The sequence below is a fragment of the Engraulis encrasicolus genome, chromosome 19 (assembly GCF_034702125.1).
Source record: "Engraulis encrasicolus isolate BLACKSEA-1 chromosome 19, IST_EnEncr_1.0, whole genome shotgun sequence".
NCBI classification, from domain to species: domain Eukaryota; kingdom Metazoa; phylum Chordata; class Actinopteri; order Clupeiformes; family Engraulidae; genus Engraulis; species Engraulis encrasicolus.
In genome coordinates this window covers 47,327,131-47,352,628 of record NC_085875.1, presented here as the reverse complement: position 1 = coordinate 47,352,628, position 25,498 = coordinate 47,327,131, and the positions used below count along the sequence as shown (strand labels likewise).

Below are 25,498 nucleotides of genomic sequence, written 5' to 3'. Positions count from 1 at the left end.
AGTATGACACCCGATCTGCGTATTTTTCAAGTGTTTTGAAGTTACTTATCTGCTCATTTTCACATTATGTTCGATAGGCGACAAAACTTTTGTCTTTTCAAAATCTGCCCTGTCTGTGTTCATTAAAGGGTCAATCTTTCTTTGGTGCATGAAATTTATTTTTGTACATTAATTTTCATTCGAGAGGGTTGTAGCTTTCATATGAGTGACTTCTGAAGCCAAGTGATTAATTGAAAGTCAGGTTATTAGCTGTTATTCCAAACAGATGGATAGGCGACAACTCTTTTGGAGGCGAGTGGTATATTTGGTCACCCTTGTACAAGATTGAACCCTTGTACAAGATTGACTGTACTGAATCACAGTCTTCAACATATACATAGGTTCTCAGTGTTTGTAAACACGATGTTATGACGAGGGGCAAGACACTGGCAGCCAACTACGTGCTCTATTTTTTTTTTACCGACAGTGGTTTGCAACAATCAGAGGTTGAGTTGTGTGCAGATAGTTTCGCGCAGTCAGGTTATAAACAAAATTTAGAACCCATGTATACTAGCACCACCCACTGGTCAATCAAATACTGTGCATGGTGCTTTTGAACTACCCAATCCAGTATTCAAAGTGGAATCATTGAGCCACATGTTTGTTTTTTGTTTTGTTTGGTCTTTGGTCTTGGACAGCAGCGTATTTGTCATTTTCACCACATTATTTGCTTGTTTGTTAGTAATGTAAAAATGGGGATTATCTTCTAATGTAGACCTAGAAATACAACACACATCCTTTGCAGACACAAGAAGACAAAATGTTACAGAAGACACAAGAAACCATTTAACACACTTTTATTGAATAATCAATGCCATTGACATATGAGGCATTGGGTAAGCCAATCCTAGCTTGATTATTGGTTTGCTTATGGTTGTTTGCTTCCCGACAAAGTGAAAGGAATTCCTGTATTTTCAGGAACTCAGAAAGTACTTGCATTGCTCTTGACCTGACTAGTTGCAATGCCGAAAGTGTTGCGTCACTAGGAAGGCGCGGCCTGGCTAAGCCAATCCTTCAGTAGTTAAGGAGTGCAGGAATTCAGTGATGTCCGCCACGTCCACCGCCATGCTCTCCACCTCTGCCCCCATTTCCATGCATTCCCATGCCCCTGGGGTGGTCCATGTCCATGCCCGTGTCCTTGCCCGTGTCCATGAGGTGGTCCATGCCCATGTCCATGCTCGTCCTTGCCTTTGCCCTGGTGGGTGCCAAAAAGGAATGAGACAAATGCAGTGGTTGTTTTTTACATCTCAAAACATGGATGTCACTCAACAAGTTATTAAACTGGACTTACAGTATTAGGGGGGACATTGCAGTTTCTCAGTGCGTTTGTACACTATTTTGTAGCAATACAGGAATACTGAGTAAGCAAGGCAGGCTAACCAGCTTCCGAGTTTTTTTAAATTGAATCACCGATACATAGTATTTACATCCTTTCAATCACATTTCCTCTGTCAGTTGTCGAATGAGGAGAATAGACAGTTAACACCTAACCCTCCTATACTCAAGTGACATTTCCAAAGATTCTGTGCAAAGAAGCATGTGTGCAGGGGTCTGTAAATCCATTAATACATTCAAGAAATTAATATAATTCATTCTGTTCCACTAAGTCACACAAACAAATGCAAAGATGCCATCTTTCATAAAAATAAATATACAAAACCCCAAGTATGAGCAGTTTAGCAAGGTCAATACTACAATCCCATATTTTTTCAATACAAGGATTTTTTTTTTTAATGCAGATTTCATCAAAATGATCAGATTCTCCTCTGTCACTGAAATACACATAGGCCTACATTGACTCCAAAATTGCTTAAACTCCAAAACACTTAGCTTTAAACAAAGTACGTACAGTATACCGTATGTTCACCGCCATCTTTTTGTTTCTTTGTGGTTCTTCTAATCTACAGTATGTGTCTTGCCACTGCCAGACACGCTAAGCCCTGAACCAGCTCTGTAGTATAGACTCCTGAAGTTTCAGTTGTGTTGTGAAGAGCTTTGTGATCATACACTAATGATCAATGTGACTTTTTTTCACACATCAAGGTGGACCTACCGCTCTGCACATGAAAAGAGGTCAAGACAGAAAGACACATAGACTTACCATACCACAGATACAGTTAGGCTATTAAGAATTAAATCATTAAAAAAATCTACCTTTCCTTTTCCATGTCCATCTTCCTAAAAATGGTAAGGCAAAGAAATTATTGTTATTTCTTTATGTAAATAAATAACAGAGGGAACTTCCACCAAAACCATTTCAAATAAAACATAGTTTTCTTACATTAGTCTTAACTAATCTTATCTAAATTGGACAATGTCAGCTTTGGCAGATGGAATCTGATGCTCACAGGTTTGAATTTAGTATGGTAGGGACATTATGACTTAATGTCTAAAGAGCTTTAAGGTATAACAAGACATTGAACCCCATATTGCTGACTCCCTGTATCAGAGTGACTAAGTTCGGGATACAGGAAGTGTGTCAGCCAGTGGAATGGTAGAGTCTCAATAAATGTGATCTGTCTTGATTATGAGCTGAGACTTAGATGCTGTACTCACGTCATCCTCAAAGCGATGCTCAGGCTTGCGCTGTGGACAAAGAAATCAAATGGCAAACATTTATGACAAATAACCTGCTGAGAGGCTTCTTCAACCCACAATGATGAAATAACATCAGCAAACTCTTTATTAAATAGAAAAGAAAATCTTACCTTTTCGTCTGAACATGAGAGAAGAATAAACCAAAACAATAATGACACATGAATTAACAATATGCCCAAAATAATGTACACTTTAAAATGAACATGACTCATAGCCAGTGTAAAGATAACTGACTTTGATGGAAATTAGAAACTCACCGTCGCTCATTTTGTTGGTAGGGACTGGTAAATACACTGCCAAATGCATATGAAACATTAATCAAACACTAAGTTATCTCTTAACATGTCTTTATTATCATTTTTATCCAGAGTGGCAAACAATACTTTGCTTCTGATAAGTCATCTTGCAACATCATACCTGTACATGCATGAGACTTAATGTACAGTATCAAGCATTACACATTAGCAGTTCTTCAAAAGAACGACAGACAAGTTTGCACTTACCTAACCAGAGATACAACAACAGATGTTCTTCAATAGACAACGGCAACAGCAAGCATCTCCAAGTCAAGTTTATAATTGACAATAAACTTGACTTGGAGATGCTTGCTGTTGCCGTTGTCTATTGAAGAACATCTGTTGTTGTAGGAAATATATATAGCCAGCCGATCTCCAAAAGTCCCACCTTGGGCACGATTATCAGAAAAGGGCACACCCAATTATCTATTATGGAGCAAAGAGAAATCTAGCTTGTTTACTTTGTCAAAGCATGTGCTGTCCCTCCTCAAGTGTTTCTAACTTGATTTTGACAGCCAGCCTATAACTCATTCATTCACCATGTAGGAACATAGGCGAGTCAGGGTGTAGCCTCGCATTTCTTTGTCTTCTTGAATAGGTGAATCTTGTAATGAAGGGAAGTCACAGTTACGAGTAGATGGATAGGATGAGATGATTACAAGTAGCAGATGGAAAAGAGTATTATGGAAAATAAAACTAGTATGACACTAAATTACTAAAGATTGAGCAGAATGGGGTCAGCTGCTCTATGTTCCCACGGCCCATTGGTCCCACAGCGCATTGGTCCCATATTGCTAAGACTTTTATGTTTTTTCAAAATTAGGCCCAATGGTCCCACAGCCCATCGGTCCCACATCACAAAGACTTTTTAATTCGTTTTTAGGCCCATTGGTCCCACAGCCCATGGGTCTCGCATCACAAAGACTTTTAATATTATTCTTTAGGCTCATTGATCCCACAGCATTGTGTAAAGCCAATTTGAGTAGCCATGAAAGACATGCTGTTATTGTTATTATTTGTTATTATTAGTAGTAGCAGTGCATTTGTAGGTGGTTTTCTACTTTTGAAAATGAAGCTAAAAAACTGAGCTGAGGAAATGATAAAAAAAGGTTAGCCTGTGTAGGCCACGCTGTGGGGTGTGTAAGAAACAGACAAAGGATGCAGACGTATGATGGATAGCTGTTTTGATTTCTTTACTAACTGGTTGCTAAGGCGACTATAAACAAAACGGTAAGAGGCATGGGGCATTTAAAGAGACAGAACACATGTCATACATCTAAATTCTATGATCCTGGGAGAAGCCAGAAGAAATACACATTGGGAGTGACAACGACAACTGCTGGGGTGTTCAAAATGTTCAGCTTTGTTTTACACCTCCAAACACATTTAAAAGAATGTATATTTCTCGGCATATTCAACATGTGCATTCTAGTAATTAGGCCTAATGGTTCACAGTAGCTCCAATATGACATGTTCTCATCTGACCCTCTACAGTAAAATAATGTATTGTGCATGCAAAATAAATACAACAAAACCAATAAAATCCATTGTATTGTAGTCCTGTGGTTCCCAAACCTTTAATGCCTCGACCCCCTTATGAACCTCAGAATATTTTTGGGACCCCCGTCATTATCCAAACGGAAAACATTTGGTAACACTTTACAATAATGTCCTATTCACAGCTTTATAAACACTTCATTAACATTTAATAACAATTCACATTTAACAAAGCATTTACAAATGTTTGTAAATGAGTAATAACCAAACTATGACACAGTGGAGTGGAAATCAACTTCTACTGTGTCAGTTTTATGTGGTTTCATGCCATCTGGTCTTTGTAGGACAACCTTCCAGGACCGCTGCGACTCCGCTGTGTCTGCTGTGTTAACATAGTATTTCTTGCCCATTTCTAAACATTTGTAAACATTTTGTTGATAATTAGTTCATTATTTATAAAGTGTTTATAAAGCTGTGAATAGGATGTTATTGTAAAGTGATACCAAACATATTTTACCTTTTTGCAAAACTGTGTGTTAGAGACTACAACGTGCCCCTCGCATATTTGACGCGAACCAACCGTATCTCGGGCCATTTGTGAATTGTAACGGCTGATTTACATGGGCGCTTCCAAAGCGGTAGAAGCGTGGCGTTCCATTATTTTCCGTTGGGACGCGGCAGCGAGGCGAGAGGTGGTGACGTAGGGAAGCGAGGGTGGCGGGCGGTGAGCGAGCGAGGCGATAAAGTTCAGCTTGGCTGAAAAATGTAGCGGCACCGCGAAGCGTTAACCAATGGGAGAGCTTTCAATGCTATGACGTCACGTGCGTCACCAGCAGTACTGGGATATTTAAAAATGGAGGCTGTTTTGATTTCGGTGGTCCACAGATGGTTATAAAATAAATGACACTTGGGTTAAGGTGACCAATATGTGACCAATATGTGACCAATATGTACAAATAAAAATGATGAAACAGGAGCGAATATATTATATTCGCTCCTGTTTCATCATTTTTATTTGTACATAGAGTGTTTGTGATTGAAGAGAGACGGTTGTTTGACCACAGCATTTGCTAAGCTAAGCTAATTTGACCGGGAAACGATGCTACGTCACCACGGCAGGCGAGCGAGCAGGTTGAGAGCGGGTGGAATTTACGTACATGTATCACAGCCGTGAGCCTCGTGGTGCCGTTACGAATAGCCTTGTTTCTCGTTGTTGGGTGACGAAAGGGGGAATTGACAATTGGGGTAGTTTGGTTCTGGGGGGAAGAATAATGCGGACGGACGTCAACAATCATGCATGAGTGAAGGCTAACTAGTAACGACGGTAATCAAACATTTCAAACAAGTAATTTAGGGTTAAGGTTAGGGTTAGGTTTAAAGTTAGGGTTAGGTTTAGGGTTAAGGTTGGGGACAATGTTAGTGGAAGGGAGAGATGGCATGAAGTTGACACAATGACAGCGCTCCCCTCCCGAAATTTAGGGTTAGGGTTAGGGTTAGGGTTAGGGTGGTCTCTCTCTCACTCGCTCTGTCTCGCCCTCTCTCTCACCCACTCTCGACGACAGCGCGCGTCGCCCAACCACGAAAAACGAGGCTATATCGTAACGGCACCACGAGGCATACAGTTGATTTTTTCACGAGACTGGGCTCGGCGAACCAAGGCACAGCCAACGCTACTGCTACAGAAGTCGGACATGTGACTTCTGTTGTGTAGTACAAATAATTACATATTTTTGCACGCACACAACTCAAAAATCACTTGCCAAGTGAAGTCAACAAGCACACCATTGGTCATCATTAATTCTGAGGTACAGCATATGTGTGATTGATGGGGGAATGCGAGGTGGATCGGAAAATAGCTTTGATCAGTCCATTATAACCCAGACAAAAATTGTGGCTTTCCCAGCCCCATGATTCGCCCGGAAGGGGTGGAGACTTAAGTGCCCCATATGATAGCCTGGTTCTCACCAGACCAGTGTGTGTGTATGTGTATGTGTATCTCTAGAGCCCCCTAGTGGATAAGAGGAGTCCTGTAGAATACTTTGCCTGGCTCTTGCCTGACCTGTGTAGTTCTGCACAGCTTCGTGACTGACCACCAGGGGGCTCTAGAGCTACACACACAGAGGTCAGAGGCCTCAGAAGGTCTCAAAGAAGGTCTCAAAATATAATGAAATGATGAAATACGTGGGAGCTGAAAATCCTGTTTTTTCCTTTTTATGTGGTGAAGAAGACTGCTCCCTTGATATGACAGACACAGGCAGTGGGGGGTGAAGTGGGGGGTCTGTATGCCTCCTCATTAAACTTCCCCCACTTGATGTTAGGGCTATGCCAAGTACCTGGGCAGATGCTGGTGGTTCCTCCCAGTATGTCTGCCAACCCTCCAGCTGGCTGCCAGTGGAGGCGGAGGACTATTCCTGTTAGGCAGGAGTTATTCTGCAAAGCACACACACACACGCACGCACGCACGCACGCACGCACGCACACACACACACACACGCACACGCACACAGGCCTACTGAAAGGCCTACTGAAAGGCCTACTGAAAAAATACAAAAACACTTTTTGGGGCTTTTTTGCTCCTTATAGAGATAAAGAGCTCTGAAATGACCTTTTCCTGCCTTAGCTCTGGCTTATACCCATACGACACTGAGCACGCCCCATCTCGCCCAAACTTAAAAACTAAGCAGCGTTGGGCCTTCATAATAAAGAGGGAATGAGGTTTAAAATGTGTTTAAATTAGGTTCTCATTCCGCTGACTGTAGGCCTATGTGATATTTCTGTATATGTGTGTATATCTCTCTGTGTGTTTGTGTGTGTGTTACCACTGCACTGGTCCAAGTGTTTAACATTCTTGCTTACATGTTATTAGTCTATGTAAAGAAGGGCCATAGCTCTGCAAAATCAAGACAACCACAGAGTGAGCAAACGTTTTTAGTCAAACGCCTGGTGCAGTAGGCCTACTGTACGGTAGGCTGGCGTAGTCCCTCCCTGCTGCTGCGAGAGAAAAAAATCTCCTCCCCTTGCTCCCTTTTTTATCTCTGTCCTTTTGTGTGTGTGTGTGTGTGTGTATAGAACAGCTGTTTCCCTCCCTCCCTCTCTCTCTCTCTTTCTCAGCAGCCATGGGCTCCACAGGTCAGTGCCGGCTTCGTGCCAGACTTCACATTCACGTTAGCTTTAGCAACCGTGCCACATTTAGCCTAACAACAGTTGCCTGCTTGACAAGAAAAAAAAAACCTAATGGATTTAAACGCCGAGCTTTAGTTTGACATGAAAATCAGTCATAAGCACAGTGCGTAGATAGCTTGACTACGGGATTATGTCGCTCTTGGCTGTTGACAGTTGGCTATGTGCTCTGCTGGGACACTGCTGCCACTTAATTGTCTCTGCTGCCATATGGCTGGTCTCTTGTGTCTTTTCACAAGTATCGTACATGCATGTTTGACATTTGTTACACAAACCCCTTTTCTTTCTCTCTCACTCTACTGTATGTACCTCTTTTTCCTATTTTCTGTCACACACAAACAAACACTTCTGAAGGTACTTTTTAAAGTTCTTAATTGGTTGATTTTCTATTGCTGTGTTATTCTGAACTACTAACATGGGAACATACAATGTACGGCTACACAATAGGAGCAGCCGGTGTTCCTGTATGTAGGTTTTGGTCTATATTTAGTGGCTGAGAGCAGGAGCATGGACACAGGCACACACACACGCACACACACACACACACACACACACACTGTCATGGTCGAGCAGACTGCTTACACACTTGCAAGCAGCTGAAGTGTGACAGGTCCCCTCTCAGCAGAGCCTGCCAGTCCCAAACATGGGAAAAAAGATAAATGAAGTGAGGTAGAGCATGTGAGATGTGATGGTGTGTGTAGCCTACCTACACATTCTTGGATAAAGTGATTCTAATGGAACATATCAAATTACATTACAAGAATAGCCTATCATATAATATTTTGGAATGTTTGGTTCATAGTGGTTTGACTGGAGAGATTCATGGTGGAGTTACAACGTGTTCCTTGAAGTGTTCTGTGCAGCCCTCGAATTTAGATATAATAAATTCCATACCAATATGGCTAGTAGATGTTCTGTTTGCCGGTTTGCGGATGCTATTTCATAGCCCTGGCTCTCTTTGCCAGTTTGCAGGTGTTAATTCAGAGCCCTGTTTCTGTTTCCTGGTTGGCGGGTGCTAATTCAGAGCCATGGTTCTGTTTGCTCTGTAGCATTTCTGCTTGGCTCCTGTTCTGTGAGTCATTCTATTCTGTGATAGAATCCTTTCCCCACACATTGTGTTTTTCAGTGGTTAGACCAGTCACCCAGCCTTGAGAGAATAGAGGAATGCATTATCTTTGCTTGACATGCAAACCGAGCAAGAGATTTTTAAAGCACCCGAGTTACTTCTAGAGTTTAGCAAAGGTTGTTGTGCTAGTGATGACATTACTTGCTGCAATAAAGTATATATATTTTTAAAAACATAGTGACATCAACCCTTTCATGCAGAGCCTGTGTTATTAAAACGCCTAATGGTCATGTTAAATCTTGGTAATGACAATGTTGTTATGATGATGCTTTTTCAGCACTTTGTGAATGGGATAGTGAACCAGTGCTCCCATCTGCATGGAAGGGCTAAGACTCTATGAGATGTGGAATCTAGGCAATATAGGCATAGGCTACAGAGCAAAAGAATATATTCAGACCAGGGTGCGATTTGTAGGGGGGTGGGGGGTGGTGTGGGGGGGATTGTCCCCTCTTCTGGTTTTGATATTGCCACTTTTTGTACATGATTTAATCACAGTTTAATGTAACTCCATTGATATTCCTTAGAATCTGAAACATATCCCCCCTTCTGGTTTCCTGACAAATCACACCCTGATTCAGACTTTAGATCACTGCAGAGCAGAGTCATGTACATGTAGGCCTAAGTATTTTAATGTAAGTGTAAGAGAACTTACAGACATTAAAGTATTGTTTTTTTCCACCACCTATTCTCAAACCAAAATCGGCTCTGGTACAAGCACTGCTGACAATATGAATCACACACAATTCTATTGGAAGTTTTGTGCATGCATTTTCAATGGCTGCAGTCAACTTTCAGTGGCTTTTGATGGTCTCATAGTGAAGGCTTTTAACATCAGTTTGACAATATGTGGTGACAAGCCAGTAATTTGATGTCCGTAAAGTCTATTTAACTCTTGCAGAACCTGGGGACCCAGTCCATACAGTACCCGTATTCACTGTAATTCTGTTGCTTGACATTCTGATGTTTGAAGCGTGCCCTTAGTAGAGGTCGTGGGTCAGGGCAGCCTGAACTCTACTCACCTGGCTCTGCTGATAGCTAAGAGAGGGAGGGAGGGCTACGTATTTGTTGTATGTGTGCAAATCATTAACCAGGCCTGCGGTTACGAGTGAGTGAGCAACTATAAGGTGATGACACACATGCCAAACTTTTTGAACTATTTCTGGGCAACCATAGTATATAAGATGCTGTTTGGACTGTTTGTCACCATAACAATTTTCAGCAACAGAGAGCTTAAAAGAAACTATTCCATCAGAAAACTCAGAGCTTATCGAGATGCTGCAATGTTGCTCAAAAAGTTGCCCAGTGTATCATTACCTTCAGCTGGGAAACATGTGGGCATTGAGCAGGTGTGACATGACTACACACACACACACACACACACACACACACACACACACACACACACACACACACACACACACACACACACACACACACACACACACACACACACACCTTCTCAACTGAGGTCTTTCCTTTTCAACACCACGGCGCAGTAGCATACACTAGCAGAGCTGAGGCAGGACATATGACAGTAAGGTTTCATTTGGGAATAATATATAGGCCTTGACTGGGCGTTATTAGAAGCCAGTACAAGAATAGCATCTGTTGTACAGTAGAGCAAAGGTAGGGGTTGGCAGCGGTGGTTTAAGAACCCTTTTAAACCTCTTCTTTAACTCTTTCTTTCTTTCTTCGTTTCTTTCTTTCTTTCTTTGCTTGTTTATTCATTTCTTTCTTTCTTACTGTCTTTCTTTGTTTGTTTCTTCATTTCTTTCTTTCTTTCTTTCTTTCTTTCTTTCTTTCTTTCTTTCTTTCTTCCTTCGTTTTTTTTCTTCTTTCTTTCTTTCTTCCTTCCTGTCTTCGCCCAGTAGTGATGGAGTTGCTGTACTGGAGGAACCCAAAGGTGACGGGTGTGTTGTTTGGGGTGGTGGTGCTGCTGCTGGTGGCCCTGACGCGCTTCAGCGTGCTCAGCGTGGTGGCTCACGTGGCGCTGGCCGTCCTCCTGGTGACCATCAGCGTCAGGGCGTACAGGTCGCTCCTGCAGGCCATCAAGAAGGCAGAGGCTGGCCACCCCTTCAAGTGAGTCGGATTGAGATTGCACAACAGACCATATTAACTAACCTTAGCGCAGAGCCTATGTTATAACCTTACTGCCACCAAATGGTAATGGCTACCTGTATGTCTTAATCTGTGACTCTTGGTATTGTCATAGCAATGTGGTTATGATGATGTAGTTGAGTATTGAATAGGCCTGCCGGCGACCCCATATGCAGTAAGAGGTTAAGTCAATTGGTGCCCCAGGGCATTATACTGCCCTACAAACCATGAAGGCAGTAATTGCATTGTTGTTGCAAAATTATTTAGCATGATTTTAATGACATATAAATACGAAGTTAAATACAATTATTGATCTGCCAAGAATGTGAAAATATACTGTACTAAAACTGGTGCATGTCAATAATCTACCTGAAGCTACTTAGAGCCCTGCGTATATTGCATTTTTGTTTTATTGGGCAGTATACCCTACATGTCCAAAATCAAAAATATTTCAAAAGCTTATGTCATATGGTCCCCCCTCCCTGGCTGTAAATGTCTGGTGCCCCTGGACACTATGCTGCTGGCCCTTATGGGTAATCTGCCCATGCCAGACACAGCTATGCTATGACATGTCAATTTTAAGATTTTGTTTGGGTCCTTTTTCGACTTTATTTGATAGGACAGTGTGAGAGGTGGACAGGAAGCAAATTGGGAGAGAGACGGGAGGGGTCGGCAAAGGACCCGAACCAGCAATCGAACACGGGTCAGCCGCATGGCAGGCGAGCGCCCTACCGGTTGGCCATGGCAGGGCCATGACATGTCAATTTAAAGGTCCATACAATGCTAAGGTGTTTAGTCTCAAGATTTGTGTAACAGATTGACCTTTTCCTCTGCCCTGTCATGTTTGAAGAAGGGATGAGGCATCTTACACATTTTGCAACTTTTGTCCTTTCCTGTTTTCCTTTTTGACAAGCAGAGGTCACATCCGTTTCAGTCGAACTCCCTCGACAGTTCTGGGGTGCCTAGTTTACTTTCAATGCACTTGAAAACAAAAGATTTTGACCGTGCTGCTGTGCTCAAAGTTGAAAAGCTGATTTTCTTTTCTTGAAGGCGTGCCACCAGTTTAGCTGAAGCTGGGCATTTCAACTTAATCACAAGAAATTCCTAAACTGTGCCATTACTTTATCCAAATTGTCTAAAACATCCTGGATGACATGTCTTCTACTTTGTGTGTTAAAATGCGAAGACTTTGTTGAGTTGTTGCCAAAGTAGGAAACACTAGTGTCGCCACCTGCGCCAGTTTAAGATGATTGTCCTGTTTTTTTATGGTCTGTCCTAGGGAAAAATATACAGTATAGGCCTACCGGTATTTTCCCTAGACACTGAATGAAGGGAGCCATTGCTTACAAGAAAAAGAAAAGTTGACTGGGTTTGAAATGTCCAGATTTTCTGTCAGACAGAGGTGGCGATCCTAGAAAGACTACATGTGTATAAACTGTTGAATACAGAGTTGCAAAAAGTAGTTCTCTAGATGTAATTACCATTACACCAGAAGTAGCATATTACATGGTTTCAACAATGCAATATCATAAAACTAGTGGTGTAATTACATCTGTAAGAGTGCAACTTCTACTTCTACTGGTTTTATACAACTGATTGAATGTGCTGTACACTCTCTCCTCAGGGCGTACCTGGACATAGATGTGGCTCTGACGCCAGAGCAGATGAGCTCCTATGTTGAGAAGCTACAGCTCTACCTGAATAGCTCTCTTATGGAACTGCGGAGACTATTCCTGGTGCAAGACCTGCTGGACTCAATAAAGGTCAGATGACAAATCAAACTCTCCTATTTATTATATACGACTACTGTGGTCAGGGCCAGATTAAGATGGTCTGGGGTCCTAGGCTACAGGTTATAGTGGGCCCCCACTGAAGACAAATTCCATGACAAAATTCCATGGACAGCAATATAATTCCAAGCCAATTAAAGATAACATGTCTGATAACTGTGCTGGGGAGTTTTAACATCATTTAAATCACTTGACACAGCAAACTATTTTTTTTCTTTTTTCCCCTTTGTCCAATCAGAGGGGGGCCTGGAAGGTGGGGGCCTCTAGGCTGAGGCCATATCTAGCCTGACTGCGGTATGGCTCTGCACAAAGCAGAGTGGCATTCATGCCCTGCTGCAAGAAGTACCTGTCATATTATCATAAATGCACATGAACCGACTAATAATTTTAAAGGCATGTGTAAAATATTTAGATGGTCATGATCAACATACAGTCCCAGGAAAAAGTTTGTACACCCTTTGAAATTTCTTACCTTTCTGTCAAAATTGGTCATAAAACATGGTCTGATCTTCCCGGAAATCACAAGAAGGAACAACCAGAGTCTGCTTTAACTAATTCAACCCAAACATTTACAAGTTTTCATATTTTAATTGGCCATAAGATGTAAACATTCACAGGACAGCAAGGCATAAGTAAGTACACCCTTGCATTCAATAGGTTTAAACCCTAAGATAGTCGCAATAACCTCAACCAGATGTTTCCTGTCGTTGCAGATCAGATTAACAAAATAATCTGGATGTATCTGGTCTCCCTCTTCTTTAGAAAACTGCCTCTCGTCAGCAAGGTTTGTGGGATGTCTGGAGTGCATAGCTTTCTTGACTTCATGCCCTATAATCTTAATTGTTTTTTGTCAGGGCTTTGACTGGGCTATTCCAGAATGTGTATTTCATTATTATGAAGCCATTGTAAAGTCGATTTGCTTCTAAAGTATGGGTTGTTGTCACATTTCAGCACCCATCCTCTTGTGTGCTTCAACTGTGTGACAGACTACCTCACTTTTTTTCTGTAAAATATCTCGATAAACTTCTGAGTTCATTGTTCCACTGATAATAGCAAACTGAAAAGGGTCTGAGGCAGCAAGGTAGCCGTATATAATGATGCTCCCGCCACCATACTCAAAGGCGGAGATGATGTTTTGGTGAAGGTGTGGTTCTCCAGTTCTCCAGTTCTCCTCCAAACATGACATTGTGTGTTCCCCTGAACAATTCAACTTTGGTTTCAACGTTGGTCTACAGAATATTTTGCAGTATAATTAAGGCATATAAATGCTTTTTCGCAAACCACCTCAAAGGTGCAGCAATATTTTTTGGACAGAAACCCCCATTAATTTTAGATTGGCAGAATGAATCCCATTTTTAGCTATTCTGGTGGTTACATCTCCTCTTCTGAGTATGGTGGCGGGAGCATCAATATCAATATCCGCTACCTTGCTGCTTCAGGCCCTTGACAGTTTGCTATTATCAGTGGAACAATGAACTCAAGTTTATTGTGATATTTTACAGAAAAAACGTGAGGAAGTCTGTCACACAGTTGAAGCACACAAGAGTATGGGTCCTGAAATGTTACAACAACCCATACTTTAGAAGCAAATCGACCTTAAGAATGGCTTCATAATAATGAAATACACATTCTGGAATAGCCCAGTCAAAGCCCTGACAAAAAACAATTGAGATTATATGGCATGAAGTCAAGAAAGCTGTGCACTCCAGACATCCCACAAACCTTGCTGACGAGAGGAGAAGAGTTTCTCTAAAGGAGGACAAGATACAAACAGATTGTTTTGTTAATCTGATCTGCAACTACAGGACAAGTCTGGTTGATGATATTGCAACTAAATGAGGGTTAAAACCTACTTAATGCAAGGGTGTACTTACTTATGCCCTGCTCTCCTATGAATGTTATGGCCTTATGACCAATAAAAATATGATAACATGTAAATGTTTGGGTGGAATTAATTAAAGCAGACTCTGATTGTTCCTTCTTGAGATTTCTGGGAAGACCAGACCATGTTTTATGATCAATTGTGACAGAAATGTAAGAAATTTCAAAGGGTGTACAAACTTTTTCCTGGGACTGTATCTGTTCTGCCCATTCATAAAATTGTATATTTCCATGAATACTTATCCTTTCTGTCTATTACAAGTGTTTTTATTTGCTTTAAAATGAAATTTTGAATTTAGATGTATATGAAGTACATGATGTCCATTTGCCATCTTGAGTTACTTTGCCTAACCAGGAACATAATGTAAGCCTACTTCTAAATGTATCGTTTTGCACTTGCTGTGACTTAAAGGACCAGTTCAGTCAATTTCAACATGCAGTTGTAATGCTCACAGTCACACTACCGTGGACTTGTCAGTACCTGAGGTTTTTTTTTCTTCTTCTTCTTCAGCCTTTTCCGAGATCTTGGTCATTGTAATGAGGGCAGCGCTTTGTTTATATTTCAAAAAAACATTTTTATATTCGAACATTCGAAAGGTTATACATCATCAGCAGACATTTAGCAAACAGCAGTACCTTTTGGAAAAATATTTGGGGTAGGCCTATGTTAATGAGCAATACAACAGCATTTTGAAATTGACTGAACTGGTCCTTTAACTCACAGCGGCTAGCTATTGCATTGTCAAGTTCCTGTACTGGCAAGTTTGAAGAAATGAAGGAAAATCTCTTACATAGCGGACCTTTCAGCTATGGGCTTTGTATACTAACCCTAGAGAGCTTCCAACATCCCCCAGCAGGGGGAGGTGTTTTCACCAGCTTATGGTCTGATTTACAGTAGGCCTGTACCAAATGCATATGGTCAAGGACAAATGGTCAAGATGGCAGTGGCTTTATGTAGCCTAGTAACCTGAGGATTTGGGGCTTTAGGGGATAGGCCTCTGGCAGTCGGGGCCGGGGTGACTGCCTGGTCCTGGTCTGTAGCTGTACCCAGTTCTCAATGCTGAAGGTAGACTCGTTACTTATTACCAATCAAAATCTGTGTGTGTGTGTGTGTGTGTGTGTGTGTGTGTGTGTGTGTGTGTGTGTGTGTGTGTGTGTGTGTGTGTGTGTTTAGTTTGCAGTACTAATGTGGTTGCTGACACACCTTGGGGCGGTGTTCAATGGCCTGACTCTTCTGATATTTGGTGAGTCATAGACAGTACATATCACAAGACACACAGACGATAAAATGTTCACAATAAAATGTAAAATCTGCACAATACATGTAATTTCCATCTGGATATTCAGTAGTAGTATCTTGCCGTTTGACAGATGTCAAAATGGCCATGTCATGAAAGAATGTTAACCTCCTTCTGTTTTCCTCCTAGCCGTGGTGGCCATGTTCACACTGCCCATCATTTATGAGAAAAATCAGGTAAGACTCCCGCCTCCTCAAGGCCCAATGCTTTTCACAGTGATTGATAAACTTAATTCATTAGTTACCCAGACCAAGCGCCACATTCGAAACGGCCTTGTTTTACCTGTCCTTTTCAACCAGGTGATCATTTAAACGGGCTAATGATTTTTGTTTTTATTCCATCCATCCATCCTCTAGGTTCAGATTGACCACTTTGTGGCAGTTGTGAAGAAAAACGCTAACATTATCTTGACAGTGTAAGTCCCTTGTATTACATTACATTACATGACACTACACTTAGCTGACGCTTTTATTCAAAGCGACTTAGTTATTTACAGGGTTATTGGTCACAGTCCCTGGAGCAATGTGCGGTGACTTGCTCAAGGGCATGTCAGCCATGGATGGAGGAGTAAAGAGATGTGGGATTTAAACCGGCAACCCTCTGACCTGACCAGCTCCCTAACCATTTGGCCACGGAACACCCCCCTTCATACTGTATACTGTACATTCAACGCAATGGGGACTCAATTCTCAACCCCTCTTCGACCTGGGCCCGGGGCACTGTACCCCTTTGCCCCCAATATTTGCAATTTTATGTAATACGTTACTGGAGCGGTGCCCACTTCAGATCAAATGCGGCCCCTGATATTACATGTTTCACACCCCCGGGTTAGAGGCTCACATTTCAGGTTTCAGGATGCAGGAGGATGGCTGATGATTGCTTGTGCTTCATTTACAGGATCAAATCAAATGTTCCCGGAGTCAAGAGGAAGGAGGAGTGAGGCTGCATTGCCTTGCAACCGCTCCATGCCAGCATTCCTTCATGAATGTCAGAGATGTGTCATAGCCTTATTCCTGTCTCAGACATGTGGTTTTTTTTTTAAAGAAATTGAAAATACTGTTGAATGGCTGCAGCTCGTTACATGTTGTGGTACTGTATGCTTTGAACAGTTTGGGTTTTTGGCATGGGCCTTGTGAATTACTGTATGTGCCAATGCCACACAAATAATTTTTTCAGCCATAACCCACTAGTTGACATTAAAAGATGGCAAAATGGTTGTATGGTGTAGTCATGGTTACTCAGTGATATTTCATTGAGATATTGAAAGCTATGTCTGCAGCGATTGCATTGGATGATAGTTCTAAGCACTTAAAATACACATGTTCTTGCTCGACAAATTACGTTTCATCAAACTAAGTAAAAAATGTAAGTAAAGCTTGAATGTTTGTGTACCTTGTTTAAATGGTCACCGAGTTGCCAGGTTCTGTAAACCGACTCATTTTATAATTAGATAGATTAGATACTCTTTCAAGGGCAACTGGCTGACTGAAAAAGCAGATTAAAAAACAAATCAAGGGTGAGTAATGTAAGCAAAACAAATACAGAAGAATGTTATATTGTCAGTGATGTTTGTTGGTTACAAATTCTTTCATTTGAAATGCAGTACATAAATACATAGTAAGTCTATGAAGGATGTGTCGTCAATGCTGCCTCCTTATAATGTGCAAGGGGAAACCCTGGGAGCATTATCAGAGCTTAGAGGAGACGCAGAAAGGAGATCTCCATGGAGCCCCTGTATACAAGTCCTCGAGTTCTTCCCAAATATATCCAGACTCCTGTCCTCGGCCTCTGACTGTGGCCTCGCATTTTGCTGACGCCCCGCCTCCGAGGAGAAAACAGTTAAGTTTCCCTGGTGTCTGCCTAAACAACTTTTGGGGGACTACTCTTCATTCACCATCCTGATTGTAAATGAGAAAATGACATTAGAATTGCGCTTTTGCGAGACATGGGAAAGAGCTCCTTATGTCCTTTTCTGTTGGTCTCGTGATGTAAGGCTCAATGTCACAGGATGTTCAGAATTTAACCAAATATCTCACTAAAGCACAACTCACAAGTCATTATCTGTTTTGCAATCCTGATGTCAAATGAGGGAAATTCCCTGCAAAAATGGCTCTGCCTTAGAATGACAGCAAGCAAACGGTTTCTCCACACAGGTGGGGTGACAGGCATGAGGCCACAAGCAACAAGACAGGACAGGAGGAACTAACTCTGAAATTCACATCTAGTCTTTCCCCTCTGGCTGCTGCCGACATGTGAAATGCTTAGTTGACGTCTCAACCATCTCACATTCGCTGCTCTAAATAAACCATGCCTCATCAAGTTACTATAAATAAACACCAATTTACTCTCTACTTCATTATAGCAAATATTGCTGATGCCTATCTGTGCCCGCAGGAAAGGTCAAAGTCTAAGGCTGAAACATTCCCTTGCTCTGCGCATATCACAGGGAATTAGCTGAAATCAATAGGTACTGTGTGTGACTGTGCTGGGAGATGAGGATGAGGACGAGGATTTGTGCAAGGCTATTTTTTAAATCCTGACATTTCACCTGAAAGCCAACTTTTCCTAACTTTCTGTCATCAGTGTACATTGTGGAAATGTTGTTGATCATAGTTTTGGCGAGCATCTGCAAGCGTCTGAGGTGTGAGGGGTGAGTGTGTGTGAAGAGGGGACTTTGGCTCCGCATCACTGCCTAATAACTCTAAAATAAATGGACACCATCAGTGATAGGATGAATTATCCTTACGTAAACACCATACGTAGGTTGTAGGTTTTCTCAGAAATGCACAACAACAACCTTAGGTCCAATCAATCTTCTTGACTGTTCAAATGCACATTTCGGACACAATGGCATGCAAGTAAGGGGGAACACGTTACTATTGAATAAAATAAAGAACTTGTAAATTGTTGAACACAGATCAGCCTTTTCAGCAGAAAGTAAAACACAGAACAATAGACTATACAACAAATCTCATCTTTAATTCACCTTGATAATTTATACAAAAAAAATGCTTAAAGAAAAGTGATTTATTTTCCATACAATAACTTTACATTCATTAGTTCTACTTCCAGTTAATTGGCATGTATCTACAACATGTTTAAAACAAGGGTGTGATTAGATATGTGTTTGCTGGAAATCAGAAGAGGACCTAGAATTAACAGCATAAAAATAAAAAAGAGATAGTGATGGAGATTCATGTCATTTGAAAATAAAAAAGGTCAATCGTACAAGAAGTTTTCACTAAAAGGTCATAGTGAAAGGCCCTAGAAAGGTCCAAGTGAAGGTGGGATGTATGTAGTTTCGGAACAAAATGAAAAGCCCTTGCATTACTTGCAGCTTGACAGGTCACACAGTGACCAAAATGGCTTGCAAGACCGATGAACACAACAGGTGCCAACGCTGATGTCTAACCTGAAGGCAAACAAACTTATGAGATTGCCGTCACGTTGCAGGTATGCAGACTGAAAAACCTGATAAAAATAAACGAGGCGAAACTTTTGACAGGAATTCCAACTACCCAGCTTGTTTCTCTGAACTTTGCACTGCAGATAAAGGGATTAAAAAGAGTCAATACCTTTATCCTACACCAGAGGGAGCTACCGAGTGCTGATAATCAGAGAGAACACAACGCTGCGCTACAACTGTGCTTCAGATGACAGCATGGAGGATGCACCTATGCCTGCCGGGTACCGTCATGAACAGCTGTGGCCCTTGGAGGGTAGCCATAGCCACCTCCCTATTCATAACATTTCACAACCATCTGAAGACCCAATAGTGCCAGAGACAAGACAATGAAACATCCACACGCCTTTCTATGGTAGAACCGTCTACTGAACAGGGGCTAAACATTTGTAGCGTCTTGTAAATACACAGTGAATATTTATTTTAAAAAGTAAGAGCAAAAGAAAAAGCAATGTATTGTGGAACTCAACTCGAGTTCGGCTGTTTCCAGTGTATCCATTTGTTTTTGCAGAGATAATACAATAATACTTCCCCATATTGAGTGACTGTCCCTTGTATGCATACAAGCAATGCCAGTTAAAGTGTCACTACCAACCAGTCTCTCTCAGTCACGCAAACACACGCACCACAATCGCAAACACACCTCTAAAAAATAGTCAGATCTGTTTTACACCCTAAGTCCTAAAAAGCCCATTACAGTCAACTTAATAGTCTCTCTCAAATATCTGATATGAAACTATCAACAACACTGGTGGAAAACAAATCATTAACGCAGGACTATCAACGTAGTGAAAATATTATTAAAAACACATAGCATTGCAATTCTAACGGCACAAAACACATTAAGTTACAAAAAACAAACAAAAAAACACCAACTTCATAACAGAATAGTGTCAATTAAAGGAAATGTACATACACACCATAATAATATATACTTTTTCATATTGCTGTAAAATACTGATGGTTACACATTTTTGTTTATGAAATAGGCATTTAAAAATAAGAAGTGAGAAAAGCACTTTTCCCTGAAGTGTCACTGGCTGGTACGAGCTCCGGATATGAACCTGGCTGAAGCGACAGGGGGGTATTGAATAATTGCAAGAACATGGTTTAGTGGTAGAGCTGGCTAGGTTAACCAACAGGATATGGTAAAGTCGCTAAAAGATAGCCCACATGTGTCCTTCAGTGAAAAATGAGGACGACCAGCTCTTCTATTAGGTGATTTACCACCACCTCAAGGTTAGCTTAACCTGGTTTACAACTGAGCCAAGGTTCTTGGAATATCCCCTGGGTTGGCATGATTGGAGCCAGTCTGACATTTGCAGTAACGCGGGAGGGTCAGCAATACCAGCAAACTCTTCTTGATCTTCAGCATGGTGGAGGAGAGTGGACCTGGCAAAGGAGTAAACCAGCTACTGTATATATACCCTTCTATATGCACAGTTTTTCAGGACAGAGGTTGTAACTGACAGAAAAGACCTTGTTTCTAAATTACCTTTAGTCCAAAAACAGACAAGTCATTCATCTATTAGTGGACTGCCTCCATGCTGTTCCAATGTCATGTTTCCAGACCTGGAATGCAGTGTCAACGTTGACCGTCCCTCCCCCCTCTGCTTGCCATGGTAAAAACACAGCCTTGCCGGTAAAATTCCCATGTCACATTCGCATGTAGAATGGGTAAAAACAATGCGACACAGACAAAGAAAATAAAAAGCAAGATAGAAAAACAAAAACTTTCCTCTGGTTGTAGAGATGCCAGCAACTAATGTTATTTGTTGTGTTCATCATTAAGGTAAACACACAAATACATATATATGAACACTCACACACACCACGCACTCAACACACCACACGCACGCACACAGGCACCTCAGGCCGCCATTCGTGGAGCTGTGCAACTACTCCATGTACATGTAGTAGAACAACCTTCATCCTCATTTTAAAAAAAGTCTTCATTTATAAATAGCTCTCAGAGTTCATTCTACTGCTGATAGCAAGTGCTGGTAAGAGATATACTCATTACATCATTTATGGAATGTGGAATTAACTTAGAGAAGAAATATCAAGATCAGAGAATAATAAAAAAAAATATTTCATGATTTCAAACGTAGTTCTCAGAGGCGCAATTGGCTCTGTGATGAATCGAGGTCCTGGAACTCTGCAGTCGTTCCACCACAGATGTCCAAGCCCAGTCAATCTCAGACCCGAACCTCACACGCAAACTCTTTTTACCCTCCAGCTGCATGCGCCGAGAGCAGCACGTTGAACAGTGTTCGTCAATCACAGCTTGTGTCTTGCGTGCGCACGTACGTACGTACATGTCAATGGGGCATTTAGAGTGTGTGCACACTGGTGTGTGTGTGTGTGTGTGTGTGTGTGTGTGTGTGTGTGTGTGTGTGTGTGTGTGTGTGTGTGTGTGTGTGTGTGTGTAAATTAGTGTTAACCATGGCAGGCAGGTGCGAGCTCAGCTCAGCATAGCCAGGAGGAGGGCACCCCTCGTGTCTGAGTGGGCATGGATGCATTTAGTGTGTGTGCATGTGTATGTGTGCACGTGTGTGTGTGTGTGTGTGTGTGTAAATTAGTGTTCACCATGGCAGGCAGACGCAATCTCAGCTCAGCTCAGCGTAGCCAGGAGGAGGGCACCCACTGGGGCTCGGTGTCCAGCTTGTTGATGAGGCGCAGCAGCTCCTGGTAGGCCTTGTCCTGGTCCGTGTTGACGATGGCCGCGTCAAACAGGTGCCCAAAGTTCTGCTCCATCTCGCGTGCCTTCTCGATGATCTCACGCAGCTCCTCGGGCTGACAGGACAGGGCAGGACAGGAGAGAGCGGTATTGACACACATTCACACCACATGTGGGTTTTTTCGTTTAACTTAAATAGGATAGTTACACAGTTTATATCTGTCAATATGTGGACAATTAATTCATGTTATTATATGGTTGTGACGTCATCGGTCGAATGCTCCATTCATTTCAACGGGGCTCCCCAACGTTCGCACGTCTGTTATTTTTCGATAACGGATGGGTTGGTCTATAACAGACCGCTGTCAATGGCAACAAGACTTTTCACTGCTAAAGCGACTTTTCAACAAGACTCTAATCAGCTGCTGTGATAGACAACACCTGTTGTCCTGGCTACCTGTTGCCTAGCGGTGTTCCACAACGGCACTGTTTTGTTTTGCGCAGCAACAATCTTAACATTAAATAGGCCTAAAGAAATGTCCCCGCCATGTGTGAATCATTTAAGTATATCCATATAATAAGCGGGTTAACTTTCGGCGAGTCGGTCGCTTTGTGGAATAGCAGCACTTCAGAGAGTGCTCCGCGTCGGGGTCTAAAGATTCTCTCTGTCGTGCTGCTATTCCACGGTAGCGACCTTCTCGCCGAACGTTAACCCTTACATATTAAAATGTTTATTGATCCGGATTGTCGGCTTTGGACACATTTTAGCTGGCACCAGACAGATAAAAAAAATTTATACACATTTTCACAGAAACAAGTTTTCAGCCTTCCTTTTCATGCCCCATTACCATTACAAAGTAGCCTTATTTTCAATTATCATGCGCATTCATATTAGTTTACCAAATGAAATGAGCGGTTTCAGACTATTTCAAGTGGTTCTAAGAGAGGAATTTTGCAATGTACATAATATGTGGTGATGTTCTGAAGGCCTTTGAATGATGACAAGAGTCAGAGGTGAATCTGAACACATTGGCTGTAATCCAGAAGCATTGCTGCATTAGGATGTGTAGGGCAGGCGCCGCTCCACTGGGGATTATGTAAATGAATGCAAATACAAATGGAAGTACCTTTGGGTTCCTGTTCTCTTTTGTCAGGAGAGCACGCAATCGCTCTTGGGAGGGAGGCGCGATGAATATGATGTACGGCTTCAGGTCTGAGCTCCGTAAAACCTTCAGCGACTAGAAAGAGGGGAAGACATTGGTATAATTACTACCCCATCATCACCATCATCATCATCATCATCATCATCATCATTATCAACAACAACACCAACACCAACAACAACATAAAGATTTATCATTTTAGACACTATTATTACCATTACCACATCTCTCTGCTTCTATTTGTCCGTCTGTAACAATGACTGCAAATTTTGGTTGCAAATAGACAGTGTAAAATGCTTGAAACCTGTTTAACTGAATAGAATCTAATAGTGCCCATTCTAATATAGTTATTGGCAGAGGTGACAACCCCGGGTTCAGAAAGTAAAAAGCCCTGCCACACAATTGATACAGATGACTCTGAACCAGATGATCCTAATGAGTACCAAAGACAGAACAGTACACCAGTTACTCAATTAAGGTCACCTGTGTTGGAAGGAAACTGTGGCAGGGCTTTTACTTTCTGGATCTGGAATTGACATCCAGGGATGCCAGGGTTGGCAACGGATGATTTCCAGCAGAGTACATGCTCTAAAAAAACTATTTGAACTAAATTATATTGTTTGCTTTATGGCCATAATCTACAGGAAAACCCTGCCCAGTGTGTTTTTTTTGGGGCACCCAATCTGGCAACCCAGTTGACGGTGACTTCTCTGCTAATTAGTCTGTGCTCACCTGTGTGTGCAGGCACAGGATGCAGATCTTGCCCGTGTTGATGATCTGCCGCACGGAGTCGGTGCTGGTGCCGTAGAGGTTCTTCTCAAACTCGCCCGACTCGATGAACTTGCCCGCCGTCGAGTCCATCTCGAAGGCCTGCCGCGAGACAAAGTGGTAGTCCCGGCTGTTCACCTCGAAATCCCGGCGGTTTCGCGTGGTGTCTACGGGCCAAGGGAAAACATGGGATTTAGAAACGTTTATCGATTTGCTGATTATGTCAACTGTAAATGCCCATAGTAATTTGGTTGCTATTTAGGTCATTTTGAAGTACAGTGATATTTTATTCATCACCAATGGCCTGCGAGGATTGTACCGAATGTGTGTGCTTAACTGGCATCATAATAGTCCACAAAAGTACTTTTTTATTTCTCTTCCCCCAATAACACCCACACATGCGTGCACACAGACACACACAGACACACACAGACACACACAGACACACACAGACACACACAGACACACACAGACTTACGTGGGACTGCTCCTCCAAATCTGTCTGGCTCACTGGTCAGCAGTCTCTGCCTCAGTTCATTCTGACCACAGTTGGGAGGGCCAATCAGAGCGATCGGTCGCTTCCGATTGGCTGGCTGGTGGTACAGAGCCATCTCCTCATAGGTCAGAACTTCATCATTGTCCAAATCTGCCCGGAAAAATAATGTGGATTAAAAATGGGTCAATTTGCGCTAAATGGTGCATTCGTTTGGCAATCACAATTGTACAGCCAGTTCCTTCTCAGTGTCACTTTCTGCATCCCTCTTCTTTAAGATTTACATATTGGAGGACAAAAAACTTGTGTACAAACTCAACAAAAAACCTACAGGTCAAGTAGGTCAAAGTATATTCTACATATAATAATAATTATCATTTTGAAAAGCAGCTCAAGCTTACCTCAATTTAAATGGTTTATCGGATCAAAGAAGACTTGCCACTCACCATCATTTCTGTTGGCATTGTACAGGAGCTTCTTCCTTTTCTTCTTGTTTTTCTTTGCACACCACAGCTTTCCTGAGAGGAGGGGAAGGGAAGAACAATTTGTACAAGCACCACATAGCAGGCTATGCAAATAACACAGAGTCTGACGGAACTGTTTGTGTGGGCTTTTATCTGCGGTTGTGGCCACTGCCTAATATCTTTGATGCCACAAGTTGCTGTAAAAATCACCAGTATTAGATGTTAGAAGGCAAACAACAATACATGGAAGGCTTCTCCTAATGTCCTGAAGGCAAGGCAAGAAAGGCAAGGCAATTTTATTTGTATAGTATGTTTCTTACACAAATGCAATTAAATGTGCTTCACAAAAAAATAAAATAAAATAAAAAGGCGTAACCTCTAGCAGTCGTGTTCAACATACCGGACTTCTCTGGTTCTTTATCTTCTTCTATGGTTTGCTTCATTGCCTCTCTCTGCTGCTGGAAACTCTTTCCTATAAGGCAAGAATGCAAAAAGACGTACAAATGTTATCCTCACGACATCCTACTGGGTGTTGTATAAAGTAGGGGTAAAAGTACTCACACCTTACACATATTAAAACACTAGCAATGTGATATTACATGGTTTCAACTTTGTAATCTCATAATGGTGATGTAATTGCATCTGTAAGAGTATTTATACTTCTA

At 41.9% G+C, this 25,498-nt stretch overlaps 2 protein-coding genes and 1 long non-coding RNA gene across 3 annotated transcripts in view; 1 reads left to right on the top strand and 2 right to left on the bottom strand.

The window, feature by feature from the left end:
- Positions 1-904: 904 nt before the first annotated feature.
- On the bottom strand, positions 905-2,627 carry LOC134470236 (uncharacterized). Its single transcript, XR_010039180.1, has 3 exons — positions 2,596-2,627; positions 2,194-2,217; positions 905-1,234 (listed from the first exon to the last, which is right to left on the bottom strand). It is a non-coding gene; the product is annotated as an uncharacterized LOC134470236 (long non-coding RNA).
- Positions 2,628-7,481: 4,854 nt separating this feature from the next.
- Positions 7,482-17,432, top strand: LOC134470235 (reticulon-1-A-like). The gene is made up of 7 exons (XM_063224263.1): positions 7,482-7,559; positions 10,608-10,815; positions 12,458-12,596; positions 15,679-15,748; positions 15,932-15,978; positions 16,159-16,217; positions 16,700-17,432. The coding sequence occupies exons 1-7, from the start codon at positions 7,547-7,549 to the stop codon at positions 16,740-16,742; spliced, it is 579 nt and encodes a 192-aa protein (XP_063080333.1). The 5' UTR covers positions 7,482-7,546; the 3' UTR covers positions 16,743-17,432.
- A 1,328-nt stretch (positions 17,433-18,760) lies between these two features.
- LOC134435551 (protein PALS1-like) overlaps positions 18,761-25,498 on the bottom strand; it is a 29,693-nt gene continuing 22,955 nt past the window's right edge. Inside the window, exons 10-15 of the mRNA XM_063184604.1 lie at positions 25,234-25,305; positions 24,816-24,887; positions 24,355-24,522; positions 23,841-24,043; positions 23,073-23,183; positions 18,761-22,061 (exon numbers count right to left, since the gene is read on the bottom strand). Coding sequence (XP_063040674.1) covers positions 21,885-22,061; positions 23,073-23,183; positions 23,841-24,043; positions 24,355-24,522; positions 24,816-24,887; positions 25,234-25,305 — 803 coding nt within the window. The 3' untranslated portion in view covers positions 18,761-21,884. The remainder of the gene's footprint in view (positions 22,062-23,072; positions 23,184-23,840; positions 24,044-24,354; positions 24,523-24,815; positions 24,888-25,233; positions 25,306-25,498) is intronic.